Source organism: Carcharhinus amblyrhynchos, chromosome 16 (genome assembly GCF_965287045.1).
Source record: "Carcharhinus amblyrhynchos chromosome 16, sCarAmb.v2.hapA, whole genome shotgun sequence".
In the NCBI taxonomy this organism is placed as follows: Eukaryota; Metazoa; Chordata; class Chondrichthyes; order Carcharhiniformes; family Carcharhinidae; genus Carcharhinus; species Carcharhinus amblyrhynchos.
The window spans coordinates 8685256-8705380 of NC_137339.1; the positions used below are offsets into that span (position 1 = coordinate 8685256).

The following is a 20125-nucleotide window of genomic DNA, read 5'->3' on the forward strand; positions in this document are numbered from 1 at the left end:
ATTTTTTATTGAAGTCAAACTCCACCATCTGCCGTGGCGGGATTCGAACCCGGGTCCCCAGACCATTAGCTGAGTCTCTGGATTAATAGTCTAGCGATAATACCACTAGGCCATCGCCTTCCCCTAACGTTAGTGTACTGTGTTCACTGCTCATAGAGCAGTCTTTACCCTGGGAGACCGAATGCAAATGGGGCAATTTTTGGAGGGGGTCACTTTGGTTCTGTCCACAAGCATGACCCTCAGCCTCCTGCCATTTTAATTCTCTGCCCCACCCTGACTTTACTACCCTTGGCCTCCAATACTGTTCCAGCTCAATGTAAACTCGAGGAACAAAGCCTAATTTTTGGATTGGCCGCTTTACAGCACAGGAATTCTCCAGTCTCTCAGCTCCGTGTTTCCCGCTGGTGGGAGGTGGCATGTTGTTTGCTGGTGATGGGATCCTGCTGCTATCAATGGGGATTCGCATTGCCATCGTCCCACGCTGGTGGGAAACCTGCGGGCAGGGGTGCGCTGCCGGTGGGATGGGAGAATTTCGCTGGCGCGAACGGTCAGAGAATTGCAGCCAACATCGAGTTGAACAGTTTCAGATTACAATCTCTGCCCCGTTAGGTTGGACAACAGCTATTGGTGATGATTCTGCTATCGCCGTTCCCATTTCATTTAAACCCCACTTTCTTCACTTGCCCCATTGCTATCTCCTCCTTGCACCCACCATTCCAACTGCAATTTAATCTCTCCTGCCTTCCACCCTTTCACAAACCCTCTCTTTTTTTGCTGTACCCCTTTCCTCAATCACTGTCTCCACACTTGCTATCAGACCGATCCCTTCTCTAACTTTGATTTGATTAGAGTTATTATTGTCACATGTATTAGGATGCAGTGAAAAATATTGTTTCTTGCACGCTGTACAGACAAAGCATACTGTTCATAGAGAAGGAAACGAGGGGGTGCAGAAATGTAGTGTTACACTCATAGCTAGGGTGTAGAGAAAGATCAGCTTAACGCAAGGTAGGTGGAAACGAGACTGTCCGGAGTGCGTGGGGTCTATAATTATGCTGACTGCTTGTCTGAGGCAACGGGAAGTGTAGACAGAGTTAATGGATGGGGGACTGGTTTGCGTGATGGATTGGGCTACACTCACGACCCTTTGTAGTTTATTGCGTCAGAGCAGGAGCCGCATCGAGCTGTGATACAACCAGAACTCTTTTTTGTTCAAAAGTTGCTGTATTTTTGGGGTGCAGATCACTCTAAGGACCCTGACTGGGGTCCTTGATTATGCTGGCTGCTTTACCGAGGCAGCGGAAAGCGTGGACAATCCAAGTGTAGGCCTGATTAGAGGCCTGCGGTGGACAAGATTTGGGGTCAGGAATTCCTGTCCAAGGTCTGTCGGATTATCCGTTCCCGCCCGCGATGTATTCCCGCAGTGGGGTGGGAGCAGAATATGAGGGACGTTAGTCCTGGAGGGATTGCGCCGTCCGGCGGGCACAGGGCTTCCAACTGATCCTGGCGTCAGGGCCCTAAAGCCTACGGGAAAATCCGGCCCGGAGATATGGAAAAGGGAGGCGCAGCCAAAATGGGCTTCAGTTAAGCTTAAAAGCAACAGCATTGTGAAGAAAATAGAGATATCTGAATGCACCCAACTGTAATGTAAAACATCTGACGCTATCTTGGTATTCACCGTGAGTATATACATTTGTGTAAATATTAATTACACTTCAAGGGTTTAAGCTCATTACTATTCCAAACAGATGGGCCAGTTGGAGTCAGGAGCAGACCTTCCCTGAAGGAACCAGTTGAATTCTACGTGACATCCATTCTGCTTCCAGCCCACACATTATAAAATGAAATGTCATACGGTGCCATGAACAGATTTAAACTCACAGCCTCTTGGTTACTAGGCTACTTGTCACAGCCACTCCACTGCTGTCCCCGTAAACAGCAGTCAGATAATGACCAGGTAATCCGTTTTTTGTTACTGCGGCTGGTGGAAGGATAAATATTAACAGGACACCAGGGAGAACTCTCCTGCCTCATCCTTGAATGGCGCTGTGGGGTCTCTTATATCTGTTTGAGAAAGCAATCTGTTCAATATCTCATCTGGTTTTGCAGAACTCCCTCAGTATCACACTGCATATAAATGACAACTGATGTTGCTGAAACAAAAGGCTTTTAAATTAATGTTAAAGTATGAACTAAAAATCATTTTCACTGCTTGATTTGTTTTAATCGAGGTAAATTCAGGCTATGCTGGATGATAGCATAATCAAGTACTCCACACGCCCCGGACATTCTCTCTTCCACCTTCTTCCATCGGGAAAATGATACAAGAGTCTGAGGTCACGTACCAACCGGCTCAAGAACAGTTTCTTCCCTGCTGCCATCAGACTTTTGAATGGACCTACCTTGCATGAAGCTGATCTTTCTCTACACCTTAGCTATGACTGTAACACTACATTCTGCATTCTCTCCTTTCCTTCTCTATGAACAGTATGCTTTGTCTGTATAGTGCGCAAGAAACAATACTTTTCACTGTATACTACCGACAATAATAAATCAGATCAAATTCAAAATGTATTCAAAGATGTGCGGCAGGAATTGGTTACATATACAAAGGTTAAATCCAGATTCCCAAAGTTTGCTTTGTTTATATTTATGTTGATCGATTGTAATAATCCCTGTTCACAAGTTAGATAAATAACAACTCTGGAAAAAAGCTTCTGACTATCCACTCTGTCCATGCACCTCGTTATCTTGTAGACTTCTGTCAGATCGCCCCTCAACCTCTGTCGCTCCAGTGAGAACAAACCAAGTTTCTCCAATTTCTCCTCATAGCTAATTCCCTCCGTACCAGACAACATCCTAGTAAATCTTTTCTGTTCCCTCTCCAAAGCCTCCGCATCCTTCTGGTAGTATGACGACCAGAATTGAACACTATATTCCAAGTGCAGCCTAACTAAGGTTCTATAAACGTGACTTGCCAATTTTTAAACTCAATGCCCAGACGGTGAAGGCAAGCATGCCATATGCCTTCTTGATTACCTTCTCCACCTGCATTGCCACTTCCAGTGACCTGTATACCTGTACCCCCAAGGCCTACCATGTGTTCCCAGCCTGGGCTAAATTTCCCACTCCTGCTCCCACCGAAATCAATCTGTCGTGAAGATGTACTTCGTAACAAATAATCATTCTTAATGTACCCGCTGGAAACCTGAACTGAACTTTTAAAGGTATACGGACACTAAAGTGATTTGACTTCGTAGCCCAAAATGGCTAACTCCAATATACATTGCTACACTTTCCACATTCATGTTCATTAGAGTGAGGCAATCTGCCTGTGAAACCTATCAAATGCAAGGACTTCAGGGGACTGTGAAGGATTCACATCTCCTGTTTCATTGGCAAGGCATCTTTGACAATCACCTGTTGGAGATGGGTCATTAAGCCTAATCATTCTGAGAATTCCAGACATGAGTGAATGTAATCAATTTTGGAACACACAGACAGTGCATTAATCATGGAGATCACACGCCAAGCCAACACTTCATATGGTTAAAGCACATATTTTGTCAGCAGAACTGAGGACCAGCAGCTGAGGGCAAAGGCCCAACTGGGGCCCCTCCTGCCTCACTCTTTCTCCAGATCAACTGGCAGGCTTTGAGCTTGGTTTACTAACTTTGAGCTTGGTACGATCTGCTATGCATGGTGGCACAGTGGTTAGCACAGTTGCCTCACAGCGCCAGGGGCCTGAATTCGATTCCCAGCTTGCATCACTATCTGTGCGTAGTCTGCACATCCTCCCCGTGCCTACATGGGGAACACGCCTCTGTGGAACATGTCACAATGGAACATGCCACTGTGGAACACGCCACTGGGGAACATGCCAGTGTGGAGCATGTCACTATGGAACATGCCACTGTGGAGCATGTCACTATGGAACATGCCACTGTGGAACACGCCACTGGGGAACATGCCAGTGTGGAGCATGTCACTGTGGAACATGTCACAATGGAACATGCCACTGTGGAACATGTCACTGGGGAATACGCCACTGGGGAACACGCCACTGGGGAACACGCCACAGCCTTCAGCTGGGCTGGAAAATCCCACTAGTGGGAAGGACTGGAAAATTTCGCCCTAGAAGTGCTATCGGGGCATACAAGATGATCAGAGGGTTAGATAGGGTGGACTGTGAGAGCCTTTCTCCTCGGATGGTGATGGCTAACTCAAGGGAAGAAGCTGTTCTTGAGTCAGTTGGTATGTGGGAAGAAGCATTTATTGCCCATCTCAAGTTGCACTAGGAGGGCAGTTGAGAGTCAACCACATTGCTGTGGCTCTGGAATCACATGTAGGCCAGACCAGGTAAGGATGGCAGATTTCCTTCCCTAAAGGGCATTAGTGAACCAGATGGGTTTTTCTGACAATTGACAATGGTTTCATGGCCATCGGTAGGTTCTTAATTCCAGATATCTTTTATTGACTTCAAATTCCACCACCTGCCGTGGCAGGATTCGAACCTGGGTCTCCAGATCTTTAGCTGAGTCCCTGGATTAATGATAATACTGATAGGCCTTTGCCTCTCCCATTCACTAGTGGAATTCACTACCACAGAAACTAGTTGAGGCCAAAACATTATCTGATTTCAAGAAGAAATTAGATCTTGCTCTTGGGGCTAAAGAGATTAAGGAAGATGGGAGGAATGGGATCAGGATATTGAATTTGATGCCCAGCCATGATCAACATGGAGCAGGCTCAAAGGGCTGAATGGCCTACTCCTGCTCCTGTTTTCTATGTTTCTAAACCTGGGAGGACTGCCAGGGCCTCGAGTTAACAGTGCATCACACCGTCATAAGGCACTCCCCCCATATAGAGGTTAGCAGCATGGAAACAGGCCCTTTGGCCCAACTTGTCCATGCTGCCCTTTTTTAACACTGAGCTAGTGCCTGCATTTGGTCCAAATTCCTCTATACCCATCTTACCCATGTAACTGTCTAAATGCTTTTTAAAATTAACAGGGGGGTTCGGCGTTATGGGGAAAAGGCAGGAGAATGGGGATGAGAAAAATATCAGCCATGATTGAATGGCAGAGCAGACTCGATGGGCCGAGTGGCCTAATTCTGCTCCTAGGCCTTACGGTCTTATGGTCTAAAATACAAAATTGCACCCGCCTCTACTACTATCTCTCGCAGCTCGTTCCAGACACTCACCACCCTCTGTGTGGAAAAATTGTCCCTCTGGACCCTTTTGTATCTCTCCTCTCTCACCTTAAACCTATGCCCTCTACTTTTAGACTCCCCTTCCTCTGGGAAAAGATGTTGACTGTTTAGCTGATCTATGCCCCTCATAATTTTGTAGACCTCTATAAGATCACCCCTCAGCCCCCAGGGAAAAAAATTCCCAGTCTGGTTTGCAGAAACTGTGACACTTTATTATTTGAAAGATTGAACAAGTTGGAGCTGTTTTCTGGGGAGAAGAGAAGGTTGAGGGTTGACCTGACAAGAGGTCTTAAGGATTACGAAAGGGTTTGCCAAGATAAAGACAGCGAAGATGTGCATGCAAGAGCAAAGCTAGCGATCATAAATATAAGATGGTTACCAAGAATCCAACAGGGAATGTAGGAGAAACTTATTTGCTGGGAGAGTGGTTAGAATGTAGAACTCGCTGTCAGATGGAATAGTTCAATCAAATAGTAGAAATGCGCCCAAGAGGAAGCTAAATAAGCACTTGAGGGAGAAAAGAATAGACGGATATTTTGATTTGGGTTCTGTGATGAAGGGCGGAGAGTGGTACATTTGGGGTGCGGGGCTAGTTCCCGTGCTGTAAAAATTTGGTAATGAACTTGCCCCAAAACACTAATAAATTCTGGAAAGGCTTTCACTCTTATTTTTCGGGCCTTCTGGTCATGAATTCTGCAGCCTGATACACATTGGCAGACTTCCATTAGATCATTCTTTATACAAAAGAAAAATGCCTGTAATGTGATTTCTCTGCTGCAACTTAATGGACACACCGTGGCCCAGTGATCTTCGAGCAGCTTAGCTATAGCGTGCGTGCATAAATCCCGGGAGACTTCAATCACTGCAGACCACATCACTGCAAACTAGGCACACGTGGAATCATAGCATCCCTACAGTGCAGAAGGAGGCCACTGCATCAACAACAATCCCACCCTACCTCTGTCCCCATAACCCAATGTATTTACCCTTCTAGCCCCCCCGCCCGATTCCGGGGCAATTTAGCATGGCCAATGAACCTAACCCGCACATCTTTGGAATGTGTGAGGAGAGCATAGGAAGAGGAGCAGGCCATTCAGCCTTCCAAGTCAATTCCGTCATTCAGTCACGATACCTACTCCATCCTGTGCCTCAGCTCATCCACCCATAGTACATAGAGAGAGGAAGTAGGAGTAGGCCATTCGGCCCTTACAGCCTGCTCCGCCATTCATCATGATCATGGCTGATCATCAAATTCTATAAACTGATCCCACATTTCCCCCATAACCCCAAAGGCGACATCTAATTTCTACTTGAAATCAGACAACGTTTTGACCTCAACTACATCCTGTGGGAGTGAATTCCACACATTCGCCACCCACTGGGTGAAGAAATTTCTCCTCACCTCAGTTCTAAAAGGTTTACCCCTTCTCCTCAAACTGTGACCCCTACTTCTGGACTCCCCCACCATCGGGAGCATTCTTCACTTTTGCGACACTTACCTAGAGAAAACACATCAATCTTAGGGCGGAATAGTCCATACTGAAGCCTGCATTTGGTGGTGGGCGTGGAAATTGGAATGATTCCCATTGTACAGGAGTCAGGAAGATTCCGCCCAGCGTCTGGAGAGGCTGAACAAACTAGGATTGATTTTTTTCTGGAGCAGCAGAGGCTGAGGGAGACCTGATAGAAGTCTATAAAATTATGCAAGGCATAGGTGGGTTTAGCAGTCAGAGTCTTTTCCCCAGAGTTGAAATGTCTAACACTAGGTGGCATGCATAGAATCATAGAATCTACAGTGCAGAAGGAGCTCATTCGGCCCATCGAATCTGCACCGACAACAATCCCACCCAGGCCCTATTCCCTTCACTCCACATATTTCTCCTGCTAATCCTCTGACACTAAAGGCCAATTTAGCACGGCCAATCAACCTAACCGCACACCCTTGGACTGTGGGAGGAAAGCAGAGCACCCGGAGGAAACCCACACAGACACGGGGAGAATGTGCAACCTCCACACAGACAGTGGTCCCGAGACCAGAATTGAACCCGGGTCCCTGGCTCTATGAGGCAGCAGTGCTAACCACTGCGCCACCGTACGACGCTTAAATTGAGAGGGGGGAAAGTTCAGGGCCAGTGTTTTACATGGAGAGCGGGCGGTATCTGAAGTGCGCTGCCAGAGGTGGTGATGGAGGCAGATACAATTGGGACGTTTAAGGGGCTTTTAGTTAAGTACATGGATATGTAATGAATAGAGGGATATGAACCAAGGGCAGGCAGAAGGGATTAGTTTAATTTGGCATCATTTTCGCTACAGCATAGTGGGCTGAAGGGCCTGTTCCTGTGCTGTATTGTTTTATTTTCTACGTCTCGAAAGTTCCATTTGTCTCGCAGCCCCACCAGCTTTTTGAGAGTTTCAGATTTCCACCTGTGAAGAAGATCTTTCTGAAATCGTCCCCCAAACGATCTGACTTGAATCTTAAAAGTAAAGTTTATTGATTCGCCACAAGCCGGCTTGCATTCACACTGCGATAGGAAAATCCCCTTGTCGCCACACTCTGGCACCTGGTTCGGGTACACTGAGGGAGAATTTAGCATGGCCAATCCACCTAACCCACACACCTTTGGACAGTGGGAGGAAACCGGAGCAGCCTGAGGAAACCCACGCAGACACGGGGAGAACGTGCAGACTCAGCACAGACACTGACCCAAGGCCAGAATCGTACCCGGGTCCCTGGCGCTGTGAGGCAGCAGTGCTAACCACTGTGCCCACCTCAAGTACAGCCTGAGTACAGACTAGTTGATTTCAGGGAGGGGAGAGGAGGGAGAAATAGGGAACGATCTTAAAAGCAGGACAGCAAAAATAAGTTAAATGAAATCGGGAGCGGTTCAGATTAAGATCTATTATTTACAGAGTTTCAATTGACATTAAAAATGCAAGGCAGAAGGATTAAAGTGGGAGTCTGTTTATCACAATGCAAACAGTGTGTTTGTCCCTGTTGGCAGAGATCCGAAGGTTTTTTTCTCTCTGTGTCCCATTTACGGTGATTACAGACAAAGCACGTCTTTGACACTTGTGGATTTTAATTCCTCCAGGGATTCATTAGTCTGAGCCTAAGATAGTGTGAGTCAATTAGGAAAAGACATGACCATTATTAGCTCTCTCTCACCAATGGACAGCTCTGGGCAATTACCTGATCCAAAATTATAGTAATCAGCTTCTTTATGTAACAACATGTTGCTGCGGAACACCAACAACCAAGCATCGGTTAGTTACTCTGAGACAAATTTAATTTCTTGCTTTACCCTCCGGCTCTGCTGAGCCCCACCTTCTGCATTCTGCTGTGGAAAGACTTTGGAATTGAGGAGGCCGAGGAGACTGCAGTCTCTAAGCTCCAGGTGGAGTGGGTAGGAAGGCCCCATTCTCCCTTGGTGTAGGATCCTTCACCGGGGGGCATTGATACTGATTAGTAGGTTCAGCGGGGATTGGAGAATACTGTTTTCACCCAGAAGTTGGCAGGGATTTGGAATGGAACTCAGAGCCTGAAAGGGTGGTAAAGATAGAAAAGTTAGAAGGATAGGGTGGTACGGTATCTTTCTATCTGACCCTTTACCTGCTGGCCCTTGGTCTTCAAGAATCATAGAATCCCTACAGTGCAGAAAGAGGCCATTCAGCCCATCAAGCCTGCACCAACAATAATCCTACTCCGCAACCTCATGTATTTTCCCCACTAAAACCCCTGATACCAAGGGGCAATTTACCATGGCCAATCCAGCTAACCCGCCCATCTTTGGACCGTCAGACTTTAACCGTAGCTCCCATTTGCCACCCGACAGGGTGAAGTGGTGGTGTGAGATGAGTGTGCTGCTGTTTCTGAGTGGGTGCGGAGGGAATGGTTTGGTGTCTAGAATGAGGACGACGCCATACGGAGGCACTCTGTCCATTTGGTGCTGACCTCCTTACATCATTACCCCACCTTCCTGGACACCTCCACTTCCAGTTGCTTCACCCTCCCCTCACCTCCTCCACGCTCTGACTGATATCTCTTTCCATTTCTTTGATCTCTCTCACTGTCGCAGCCTATTGTCACGTCTGCACGTTATTGTGCTTCTTTGTGTGAATGAAGAAGTATCTGGTTAGCCAGTCCCACAAACCTCCAATTCCGACCTCTCGTACATCCCCAATTTCCATCTCGGGCGCAGCTTGAGCTGATTGGAGCCTGAGGGCAGGAATTCCCTTTCTAATTATCTCCACCTCACTACCTCTTCCTCCTTCTTTAAACCTTCCTGAAAACTATTCCGAGGATTGAAATATTGTGCGGAATTCCCGGCTGCGTGGGTCTAAAAGCCGGAAATTCCCGCCCAACCATCAATAGCGTTTCACATTCTCTGCGTTTCACATTCTATGAGGATGTGTCTAGTGCGGTGGATAGAGGGGAACCGGTGGATGTGGTGTTTCTCGATTTTCAGAAGGCGTTTGATAAGGTGCCGCACAAAAGGTTGTTACAGAAGGTTAGGGGGCATGGAGTTGGGGGTAAGGTGTTAGCGTGGATAGCGGATTGGCTGTCAAATAGGAGGCAGAGAGTGGGTGTCAATGGGTGCTATTCAGATTGGCGGTTGGTGACTAATGGAGTGCCGCAGGGATCGGTGCTGGGGCCTCAGCTATTTACCATTTATATAGATGATCTGGAGGAGGGAGCTGAGTGTAAGGTGTCGAAATTTGCTGATAACACAAAGATAAGTGGAACAGCAAATTGTGCGGAGGGTGTAGAAAGTCTGCAGGGGGATCTAGATAGGCTGAGCGAGTGGGCGAGGACCTGGCAGATGGAATACAATGCTGGCAAGTGTGAGGTTATCCACTTTGGTAGGAATAATGGTAGGAAGGACAACTACTTACAGGGCGAAAAGCTGCAGCAGGCGACGGTGCAGAGGGACCTGGGGGTCCTTGTGCATGAGTTGCAAAAACCCAGCCTACAGGTGCAGCAGGTGGTCAGGAAGGCAAATGGGATGCTGGCCTTCATAGCGAGGGGGATTGAATATAAAAGTAGGGAGGTCTTGCTGCAACTGTACAGGGCACTGGTGAGGCCGCAGCTGGAGTACTGTGTGCAGTTTTGGTCGCCGCACTTGCGCAAGGATATTTTGGCCTTGGAGGGAGTGCAGAGGAGGTTTACTAGGCTGATACCGGAGTTGAGGGGGTTGAGCTATGAAGAGAGGCTGAATAGACTGGGCTTGTACTCGTTAGAGTTTAGAAGGATGAGGGGGGATCTTATTGAGACGTATAAGATGATGAAAGGGATGGATAGGGTAGAGGTAGAGAGGTTCTTCCCGCTCAGAAAGGACAGCAGGACTAGGGGGCACAGCCTCAAGATAAGGGGGGGCGCAGCTTAGAACAGAGTTGAGGAGGAACTTCTTCACTCAAAGGGTGGTGAATCTCTGGAATTCTCTGCCCGTTGAAGTGGTGGAGGCTACCTCGCTAAATATATTTAAGACACAGGTAGATAGGTTTTTGGTAGGCAAGGGGATTAAGGGTTATGGGGAGAAAGCGGGAAAGTGGGACTGAGACATGACAGATCAGCCATGATCTTATTGAATGGCGGGGCAGGCTCAAAGGGCTAGATGGCCTACTCCTGCTCCTATTTCTTATGCTCTTATGTTCAACCTGCCAGTTAAAACTCCAGTGGCGGGCGGGATGGGAGAATTACCCCCATTAACCCTCTCTCCACATACGTGGCCAGACCTGCCGAGTGCTTTCAACATTTTCTGTTTTTTATGTCAGATTTCGAATATCTGCATTATTTTGCATTTGTAATATTATTTGTCCAAGGTTTAGGTCACCAGTCACACCATTCATAGCATTCTAGATCAAATTGTATGAGCATCTGAAGAATAAAGGTACCAATGGGTATGGGGAAATCTGAGCAGATGGACCCAATGTGATAGTATTGCTAGCACAGACACAGCGGGCCAAATAGCCTCCTCCTGTCTTGAAGTTTCTATAATTTGGTGATAATGTCAGTCAATGCAAATTCTCTCAGACTTAAAGGGTGGGATTTTCCAGCAATACTCACCTCCAAGTGGGAAAATTCCCACCCAGGATAACGGACCTTTGCATAGCCCACCCTCTCACTACTAATCCCATGGAGGTGGGACGGGAAAACTCCCCCCAAAGGCTGGCCAAACTGGTGAATTTTTACCCACAAGGAGAAATTAAAGGAGGCACGGCAACACAGTGGTTAGCATTGCTGCCTCACAATGTCAGGGTCCCGGGTTCGATTCCCAGCTTGGATCACTGTCTGTGTGGGGTCTGCAGGTTCTCCCCGTGTCTGTGGGTTTCCTCCGGGTGCTCTGGGTTTCCTCCCACAGTCTGAAAATATGCGGATTAGGTTGATTGGCCATGCTAAATTGCTCTTTAGTGCAGGGGAATGTCAGAGTGATCAGCACAGTACACGTGTGAGGTTACAAGAATAGGGTCTGGGTGGGATTGCTGTCATGCAGACTCGATAGGCAGAATGGCCTCTTTCTGCACTATAGGTAATCTATAATTCTACGAAAATAACATGTATTCTGTATCCATTTCCGGAGAAGCCAAAACTGGAGGAGATGAATATGAGATGGTCACGAGTAAATCCAATAAGGGAATTGAAGAGGAATTTCTTCACCCAGAGATTTGAGAGAATGTGGAACATGAGTGAGTTGTTGAAATGAATAACACTGATGCATTCAAGAAGAAACTAGATAAAAAAAAAACACCAGATGGGAACAGAAGATAAGCTGACAGGGTGAGATGAATTAAGGGGAGTCTTATACAGAGCATAAACGATGATCTCCTCGAGTATTCTGGCTGAGAGGCTGTGCTGTACATTCTGTGGCCGGAATTCTCCAGCCGTTCACGCCCTCCAGGCCGCTGCAAGCCAGGATGGAGAATTTGGCGCTAGAAACTAGAAAGAGGGCAGAAAAGATTTACTAGGATGCTACCGGGGCTTGGTGGCTTGAGTTATAAGGAGAGGCTGGGTGGACTGGGACTTTTTTTTCTGGAGCGCAGGCGTCTTAGGGGTGACCTTATAGAGGTCTGTAAAATAATCAGAGGCATAGATTAGCTAGATAGTCAACATCTTTTCCCAAAGGTAGGGGAGTCTAAAACTAGAGGGCAGAGGTCTAAGGTGAGAGGGGAGAGATACAAAAGTGACAAGAGGGGCAATCTTTTCACCTAGAGGGTGGTGGGTGTCTGGAACGAGCTGCCAGAGGCTGTAGCAGAGGCGGGTACAATTTTGTCTTTTAAAAAGTGTTTAGACAGTTACATGGGTAAGATGGGTGTAGAGGGATGTGGGCCAAACACGGACAAACAAAGACTAGCTTAAGTGTTTAAAAAAAGGGCAGCATGGACAAGTTGGACCGAAGGGCCTGTTTCCATGCTGCAAACCTCTAAGACTCTAAATCTCTGTTCACTGCAGCGGGACTGGAGAATCCTGCTGGTGTGAACGGCCGGAGAATTCCAGCCCATGTAAATTTAAGCGTTTTTGTTCAATCCGATGCTGGCCACAAGGTCATACCTGGATGGCAACGCAACGCTCGGCAAGTAGAAATACCAGTGAAACATTTTAAATCAGGATAAGCTGTTTGATTCTTTGTTAGTCAGATTGTAACGTACCTTTTTGGTTTTGTCCATGGCCTTTAGAATGGAGATATTGAGTTGTTCCAGGGCAGACAGGACACTTTCATATTCCCCTAAATGTTCAGAAAAATACTCTAGGGAAACAACAAAAAACAAAAGCTTTTAATCTTCTCTTTCACAAAGCTTCAGGGCAACTTATTTATTTGCACTAAACTTTCTATAAAGGAAGAACGTACTTCCAATAATTCACAACCTCAGGATGTCCCGCAGTGTTTTACAACCTGTCAAATGTACTGAAGTGCAGTTGCTGCTGGAGATCTGGCAAAGAAGCGATGCACAGCAAGCTCCCACATACAGCACTGTCATACTGACCAATCAGCTTATGGTCTCTTAAGAGGGCAAGTGGGGCCTTACTGTAATGTCTCATGCAAAAGACGGTCTATGAGGAGACTCTGAGTAGACTGGGACTATACTCATTGCAATTCAGAAGAATGTGGGGCGATTTTATAGAAACATATAAGATTATGAAGGGAATAGATAAGATAGAAGCAGGGAAGTTGTTTCCACTGGCAGATGAAACTAGATCTCAGAGGCATAGCCTCAAAATAAAGGGGAGCAGATTTAAGGCTGAGTTGAGGAGGAACTTCTTCACCCAAAGAGTTGTGAATCTGCCCGGTAAAGCAATTGAGGCTACCTCAGTAAATGTTTTTAAGGCAAGATGGATAAATTTTTGAACAGTAAAGGAATTAAGGGTTATTGGTGAGCGGGCGGGAGAGTGGAGCTGAGTCCATGAAAAGGTCAGCCATAATGTTATGGAATGGTGGAGCAGGCTCAAGGGGCCAGATACCCTGTTCCTCCTCCTAGTTCCTACGTTCTAACTCTAACAGTGGAGGACTCCTTCAAAACCTAAGCCGAGAGTTTGGTGCTCAAGTCTCCGGATTGTGAGTTAAGTCCGCAACCTTTCCGACACAAGGCTCCTCATGTACCATAGGAAGGATCATAGGTACCACAGAGTATGTTAGAGACTGGAATTAGACTAGTGAATAACATCATAAGTGACACAATTAATGAACCTCACCTCTCGTTTCGGCAGGTTTTAACAATTTTACAACACAGCCATACAGTTAAGGAGGGTCTCAGGGTCAGTTCCTGCTCTGTGCGAGCTTGAGAGAGAGATGGATACCCATTTGAAGGAATTGGCAACTGAGTCTTAGATATTAAATGTTAATCTGACCCATCTACGGGAAGATTGTTGGGGGTTCAGAGACTTGGAAACATAGAAGATAGGAGCAGGAGGAGGCCATCCATCACGATCATGGCTGGTCATCCAACTCAATAGCCTCATCCTGCTTTCACTCCATAATCTTTGATCCCAATCTCCCGAATTTGGATTCAAATGTAAGTTTTAAATCTCATGTGATTTTATACTGCTTCGAAATCAAGAGTGGCCGGTTGCATGGTTGGCTAAAGGTTGGCTAAAATTCCCTCCTTTGATATAGTGTCCAGTCAGACAAACCCTAGATTCTTTTCCATCCCTGCCCTTATTCCCACATTTGGGAATAAAGATAGCTGCTTGATAGATCATAACAATCTGAGGAACAAGGAGGGAAATTGGATTAAATTCACTGGGGACAAATCTCAGTGCATGTTGGATGGGCTGAATGGCCTCGTTCTGTAAATTTATGATCTGCCAGTTGAGTCACGAAAGGAATGCTGCAATTGGCTTCAATGTTCTTGAGCTAAGGAAGGTTGAATTGACATGAGGAGTGCTGCTTTTTCACTAATAGCCTTTTGCGTGTGTGTTTTTTCCTCTTTCACGGGTAGTGAGTGGCACTGGCAAGTTTGTTGCATGCCCCGAATTACCCTTGTGGAGGTAGTGGTCAGCTGTCTGATGTAGGATCACTCACAGTGCTGTTAGGAAGGGATTTCAGCATCACAGAGTCATGGAATACTACAGTGCAGAAGAGGCAGTATATCTCTGGAATTCTCTGCCCGTTGAAGTGGTGGAGGCTGCCTCGCTAAATGTAGCAGGTTGATAGGTTTTTGATAGGCAAGGGGAATTAAGGGTTATGGGGAGAAAGCGGGAAAGTGGAACTGATCCACTTCAGATCAGCCATGATCTTATTGAATGGCGGGGCAGGCTCGAAGGGCTAGATGGCCTACTCCTGCTCCTATTTCTTATGTTCTTATGAGGCCCTTCGGCCCATTGAGTCTGCACTTATACATGAAAGGCCCTGATCTGCCCAACTAATCCCACTTGCCAGCACTTGGCCCATAGCCTTGAATGTTATGGCGTCCAGATACTTCTTAAAGGCTGTGAGGTATCCCACCTCCACCACCCACCCAGGCACTACATTCCAGACTGTCACATCGTCTGAGTAAAAAAGTTATTCCTCAAATCCCTCCTAAACCTCCCACCCCACACTTATAACTTGTGTCCTCTCGTAACTGACCCTTCAACTAAGGGGAAACAGCTGCTCCCGGTTCACCCTGCCCATGCCCCTCATAATCTTGAGCACCTCAACCCAGTCACGCCTCAGTCTTCTCTGCTTCAGAGGAAACAACCCAAGCCTATCCAACCTTTCTTCATAACTTATATGTTCCATCCCAGGCAACATCCTGGTGAATCTCTGCTGCTTTCCAGGCTTTTGACCCAGTGACAGTGAAGGAACAGAGACATATTTCCATGTGTCAGGATGGTGTGTGGCTTGGAGGGGAATTTTCAGATGCCCCCCCTGGGTCTGTTGCCTTTGTCCTTTCAGGTGGTAGTGGTCTTGGTTTTGGAAGGTGCTGTGTACAGAGCTTTGGTGAGTTGCTGTAGATGGCAGCACTGTGTGCTTAAAGTGGTTGATGGGGTGCTTAACAAGCAGATTGCTCTATCTTGGATGGCATCCAGCTTCTTGAGTATTGTTGCAGCTGCACTCACCCAGGGTAGTGCTCCATCACCTCCTAACGTTTGCCTTGTGGATGGTGGATAGAATTTCAGGAGATGAGTTACTCACTGCAGGATTCCCAGCCTCTCGCCTGCTATAACTACTATAGTTTGTTTCCTCCCACAGTCCAGAAACATGCAAGTTAGGTGGATTGGGCGTGCTAAATTGCCCCTCACTGTCCAAAGATGTGTAGGTTAGATGGGTTTGCCATAGGAAATGTGTGAGGTTACAGGTATAGGGGCCTGGGTATTGTATTGGTATATATTTGATATAAGGTGTACTTTTAAGTAAGTTTAATCTAGTGTTTCTGTGTAAGGAAGGGTAAACCTATAGTTAGATTCATGTTAGACCAAGGTGTGTGAATCAGTTCCAACTGTGCTTCTTTTGTGTTTAGAGAGGGTTATGGTATGAAAAGTAAATGAATTGGTAGAAGGATAAAGTCATTGCTTAGCAACCAAGGGCCCTATATAAGTAGGGAGACTTTTTGAATATAGTTTTAGTTGAATTTGTTTGCCAGAGTTAATTGCCTATCTCTAGTGCCTGACAGCAGTTGAGAGTCAACCACATTGCTATAGCTCTGGAGTCACATGTAGGCCAGCAGATTTCCTTCCCTAAAGGGTATTATTGAACCAGCTGGATTTTTCCAACAACAACAATTGTTTCATGGTCATCAGTAGATTCATAATTCCAGATATTTTTTATTGAATTCAAATTCTGCTGTGGTAGGATTTGAACCTGTGTCTCCCAGATCATTAGCTTTACTAGATTAATACTCTAGCGATAATACCACTAGGCCACTGCCTCCCCCTGTTGGGGATAGGACAATGGGAAGTGAACATCTCTCAACTCTGCCAGTAGAAAGACTGGGAAGGTCAAAGAGGCTGCAAAGAGGCAGGCTTCCCAAAGAAACAGATACAGTCCAGACAACCATGGAATTTGGACGGAAAGAATGTTTCAGGAAGACTAAAGTTAAGGGAACAGAGATCATGAAGAGAAACAAGGTATTGTTCAGAGGAGAATTCAAGGGAAATGCAAAGTCTTGTGAGTTTAAGAGACAGCTGCAGTAGCCAGATTTAAAGTGGGAAAGCAGACTTTAGAGGTAAACCAAATGTTTGGTGCCATCTTAATATAGTCTGGGAATCAATAGTTAACAATAGTGAAGAATTGGTGCAACCATCAAGACAAAGAAACTCTGAAGGGAAAAGGTGTAAACTTGTAAGCAAATTCTTGATAGACAAACAACTGAGAGAACGCACTAATTAAAAGAAGATTTGAAAGTGGCTTTTTGAAAGTGGAATTTAAAATCACTTGTATAGAAGCTAGATTTCAGTGAAGCTCACAGTATAAAGATCGTCCAGGGGGATTCTGAGGAAAAATTCATAGGCGCTTGCTTAGGTTCAGAATGGAGTGTGTGTTTGGCTACAGCCAAACAGTGTGTTTAAAGGGACTTTGTGTTACTGAGGCCATTATAGCTTAAGATATACCTTATAATCCATGTTATCCATAAAATCTGTGTATATTGGCAAAGCTAAGGGGATATAAGGGAATATTGTATCATAAATAACCCTTTCATAGTTAATACATTTTTTCTTGTTAGGAACTAATTCGTGATCCCGTGACCCTGTTCCTCCATTTTTTCTTCAAAAAAGCAAAAGTTACAGTCTTTAAGAATAGAATCCTTACAGTGCAGGAGAAGGCCATTTGGCCCATTGAGCCTGTACTGACAACAGGCCCTATCCCCATATCCCCATGCATATTTACCCTGACAATCCACATATTTAGCTTGATAATCCCCCAGCGCATCTTTGGACTGCGGGAGGAAACTGGAACACCCTGAGAAAACCCACACGGAGATGGGGAGAACATGCAAACTCTGCACAGAGAGTCACCCGAGGCTGGGATCAAACCCGGATCCCTTGTGCCGTGAGGCAGCAGCGTTAACCGCTGTGCCACCGTGCCACCCCTTTTGAGGCAGGGCTCCATTCAGGGATCTTACTGTCCAGTTATAACATCAACTGAGATTGCAACACTCAATAAAACAGATCTTTCCAATACAAAGATTCAGTTTCATTCCCTGTCTATCAGCATATAATTCATTTTGAAAAAAAATCAATTCTTCTTCACGAGGACTGAATCTCAATCCATGTCCTCCTCAGAATTAAACTCTCTTTCATGTTTAAGATGCTTCCCAGTAATTTGTTGCTTTTGTGTTAAAGTAACTCATTATAGATCGCAATTTTGTAGGATTATGGGGATGCCGACAGCAGTCGAGGCATTTGTAGCTGAGCGTTTGTGTTTACAAAACTAATGAGAGCACATCATTCATCACAACATGCACAGCAAGTTGCTGGTTCCACTCTTCTCAAAGGTCCACGCACGGACACAAATAGCGAGCTGAATACCATCACCGCAGCGTGCGTCCAGGCGCAGTTTGAAAGGATCAGCAACCTTCAACATGACTATCATAGTAAAAAAAGAGGCTTCTAGTCTATCCGATCTTATACAGGGCCAGGTACTGTTGGAATCAAGCTTAAAGGAGGTTGAGACATTTGTCAGCAGCTGATTTTTTCCTGTTTGTGGTTCGTAGAATTGATAGCACGTGGAGTCAGATCCATCTCACCCGAAACACACCCAGAGGTGCTGCTAATCTGGTGACCTGAATCCTCCCTCCAGGCTTTACAGCATCACTCTCAAGCCACTTCAATGGTTCTAATGCACTTTGGAACACCCTGAGTTTGTGAAAGGCATCAAACAGATGCAATTCTTTCCTTCATTCATTCTTTCTTTTTCTCTGTTAGATCAAAGTTTACTTCATTGCTATTGTAACCACTTTCTGCCTTGTATAAAGAACAGCGTGTGTGAATAAACTTTGCTTGAAAAATTCAGCATTTAGAAGCCACCCAAATCCTTGCTGTGACGGTTAAACAAAATCCAAAATGTCACTTCACGGGAAAATATATTATTTTCATCATATACAAACACAGAAATATAGATGAACACCCATACCTTCCTACAATTAGGGGACTTAGGGATGGGTAACAAGTGCAGGCCTTGCCAATGGTGCCTACATCCCATAAAAGAATAAATTATTTAAAATGCCACTCACTAACAGATTGCAACTTTATATGATATAGAGTCACAGAGGTTTACAACTTGGAAACAAGCCCAACTTGTCCATGGCACCCTTTTTTTTAAATGACTAAGCTAATCCCAATTGCCCGTGTTTGGCCCATATCCCTCTACACCCACCTTACCCATGTAACTGTCTAAATGTTTTGTAAAAGACAAAATTGTACCCGCCTCTACTACTACCTCTGGCAGCTTGTTCCTGACACTCATCACGCTCTGTGTGAAAAAATTGCCCCTCTGGACCCTTTTGTTTCTCTCCTCTCTCACCTTAAATCTATGCCCTCTAATTTTCGACTCCCCTACCTTTGGGAAAAGATATTGACTATCATTATTATTTTATAGACCTCTATAAGATCACCCCTAAACCTCCTATGCTCCAGTGGTCCTGTGACCCACACTTGAAAACCTTGCTTTATTTGTGCTGGAAAGGAAGCTGTGCAGCAAATATTAAGGATTAGAGAGAAGACACAAGTGCACCAATGGCTATGTCTTATGATGATCACAAGAGCATATGACATAGGAGCAGAATTAGGCCATTCAGCCCGTCAAGTCTGCTTCACCATTCAATCATGGCTGATAAGTTTCTCAACCTCATTCTCCCACCTTTTCCCTGTAGAATCCCTTTACCAATCAAGAACATATCTATCTCTGTCCGAAGTACACTCAATGACCTGGCCTCCACAGCCTTCTGTGGCAATGAATTTCACCGATTCACCACCCTCTGGCTGAAGAAATTCCTCCTCATCTTGGTTCTAAAGGGTCATCCCTTTATTCTGAGGCTGTGTCCTCAGACCCTAGTCTCTCCTAATGGAAACATCATCCCCATGTCCACTCTGTCCAGGCCTCGCAGTACCCCATAAGTTTCAATGAGATCCTCCCTTCATCCTTCTAAACTCCATCGAGTACAGACCCAGAATTCTCAGAAGCTCCTCATACATCAAGCTTTCCAACCCCAGGATCATTCTTGTGAACCTCCTCTGGACTCACTCCAAGGCCAGCACATCCTTCCTTAGATACGGGGACCAAAATTGCTTACAATAGTCTAAATGTGGTCGCAACAGACCTGTGACATCCTGGGTGCGCACACATTATGAAAGAAACAAAGAATCTCACTTTACTTTAACAAGAGACATTGACCTCTTCAAGCAATTGGCACGGTGCAAAGAATGGGGAAGAGCTGACTCACTTTCCCTGACATTGTTTGCACTTTGCACCACAACAGCCCCCAGACAATTGATGCAC

At 45.8% G+C, this 20125-nt stretch overlaps 1 protein-coding gene across 1 annotated transcript in view; it reads right to left on the bottom strand.

Annotated features, from left to right (window-relative positions):
• LOC145353815 (N-terminal EF-hand calcium-binding protein 1-like) overlaps nucleotides 1–20125 on the bottom strand; it is a 136409-nt gene that overhangs the window by 45144 nt on the left and 71140 nt on the right. The window contains exon 5 of the mRNA XM_080204645.1: nucleotides 12858–12955. Coding sequence (XP_080060771.1) covers nucleotides 12858–12955 — 98 coding nt within the window. The remainder of the gene's footprint in view (nucleotides 1–12857; nucleotides 12956–20125) is intronic.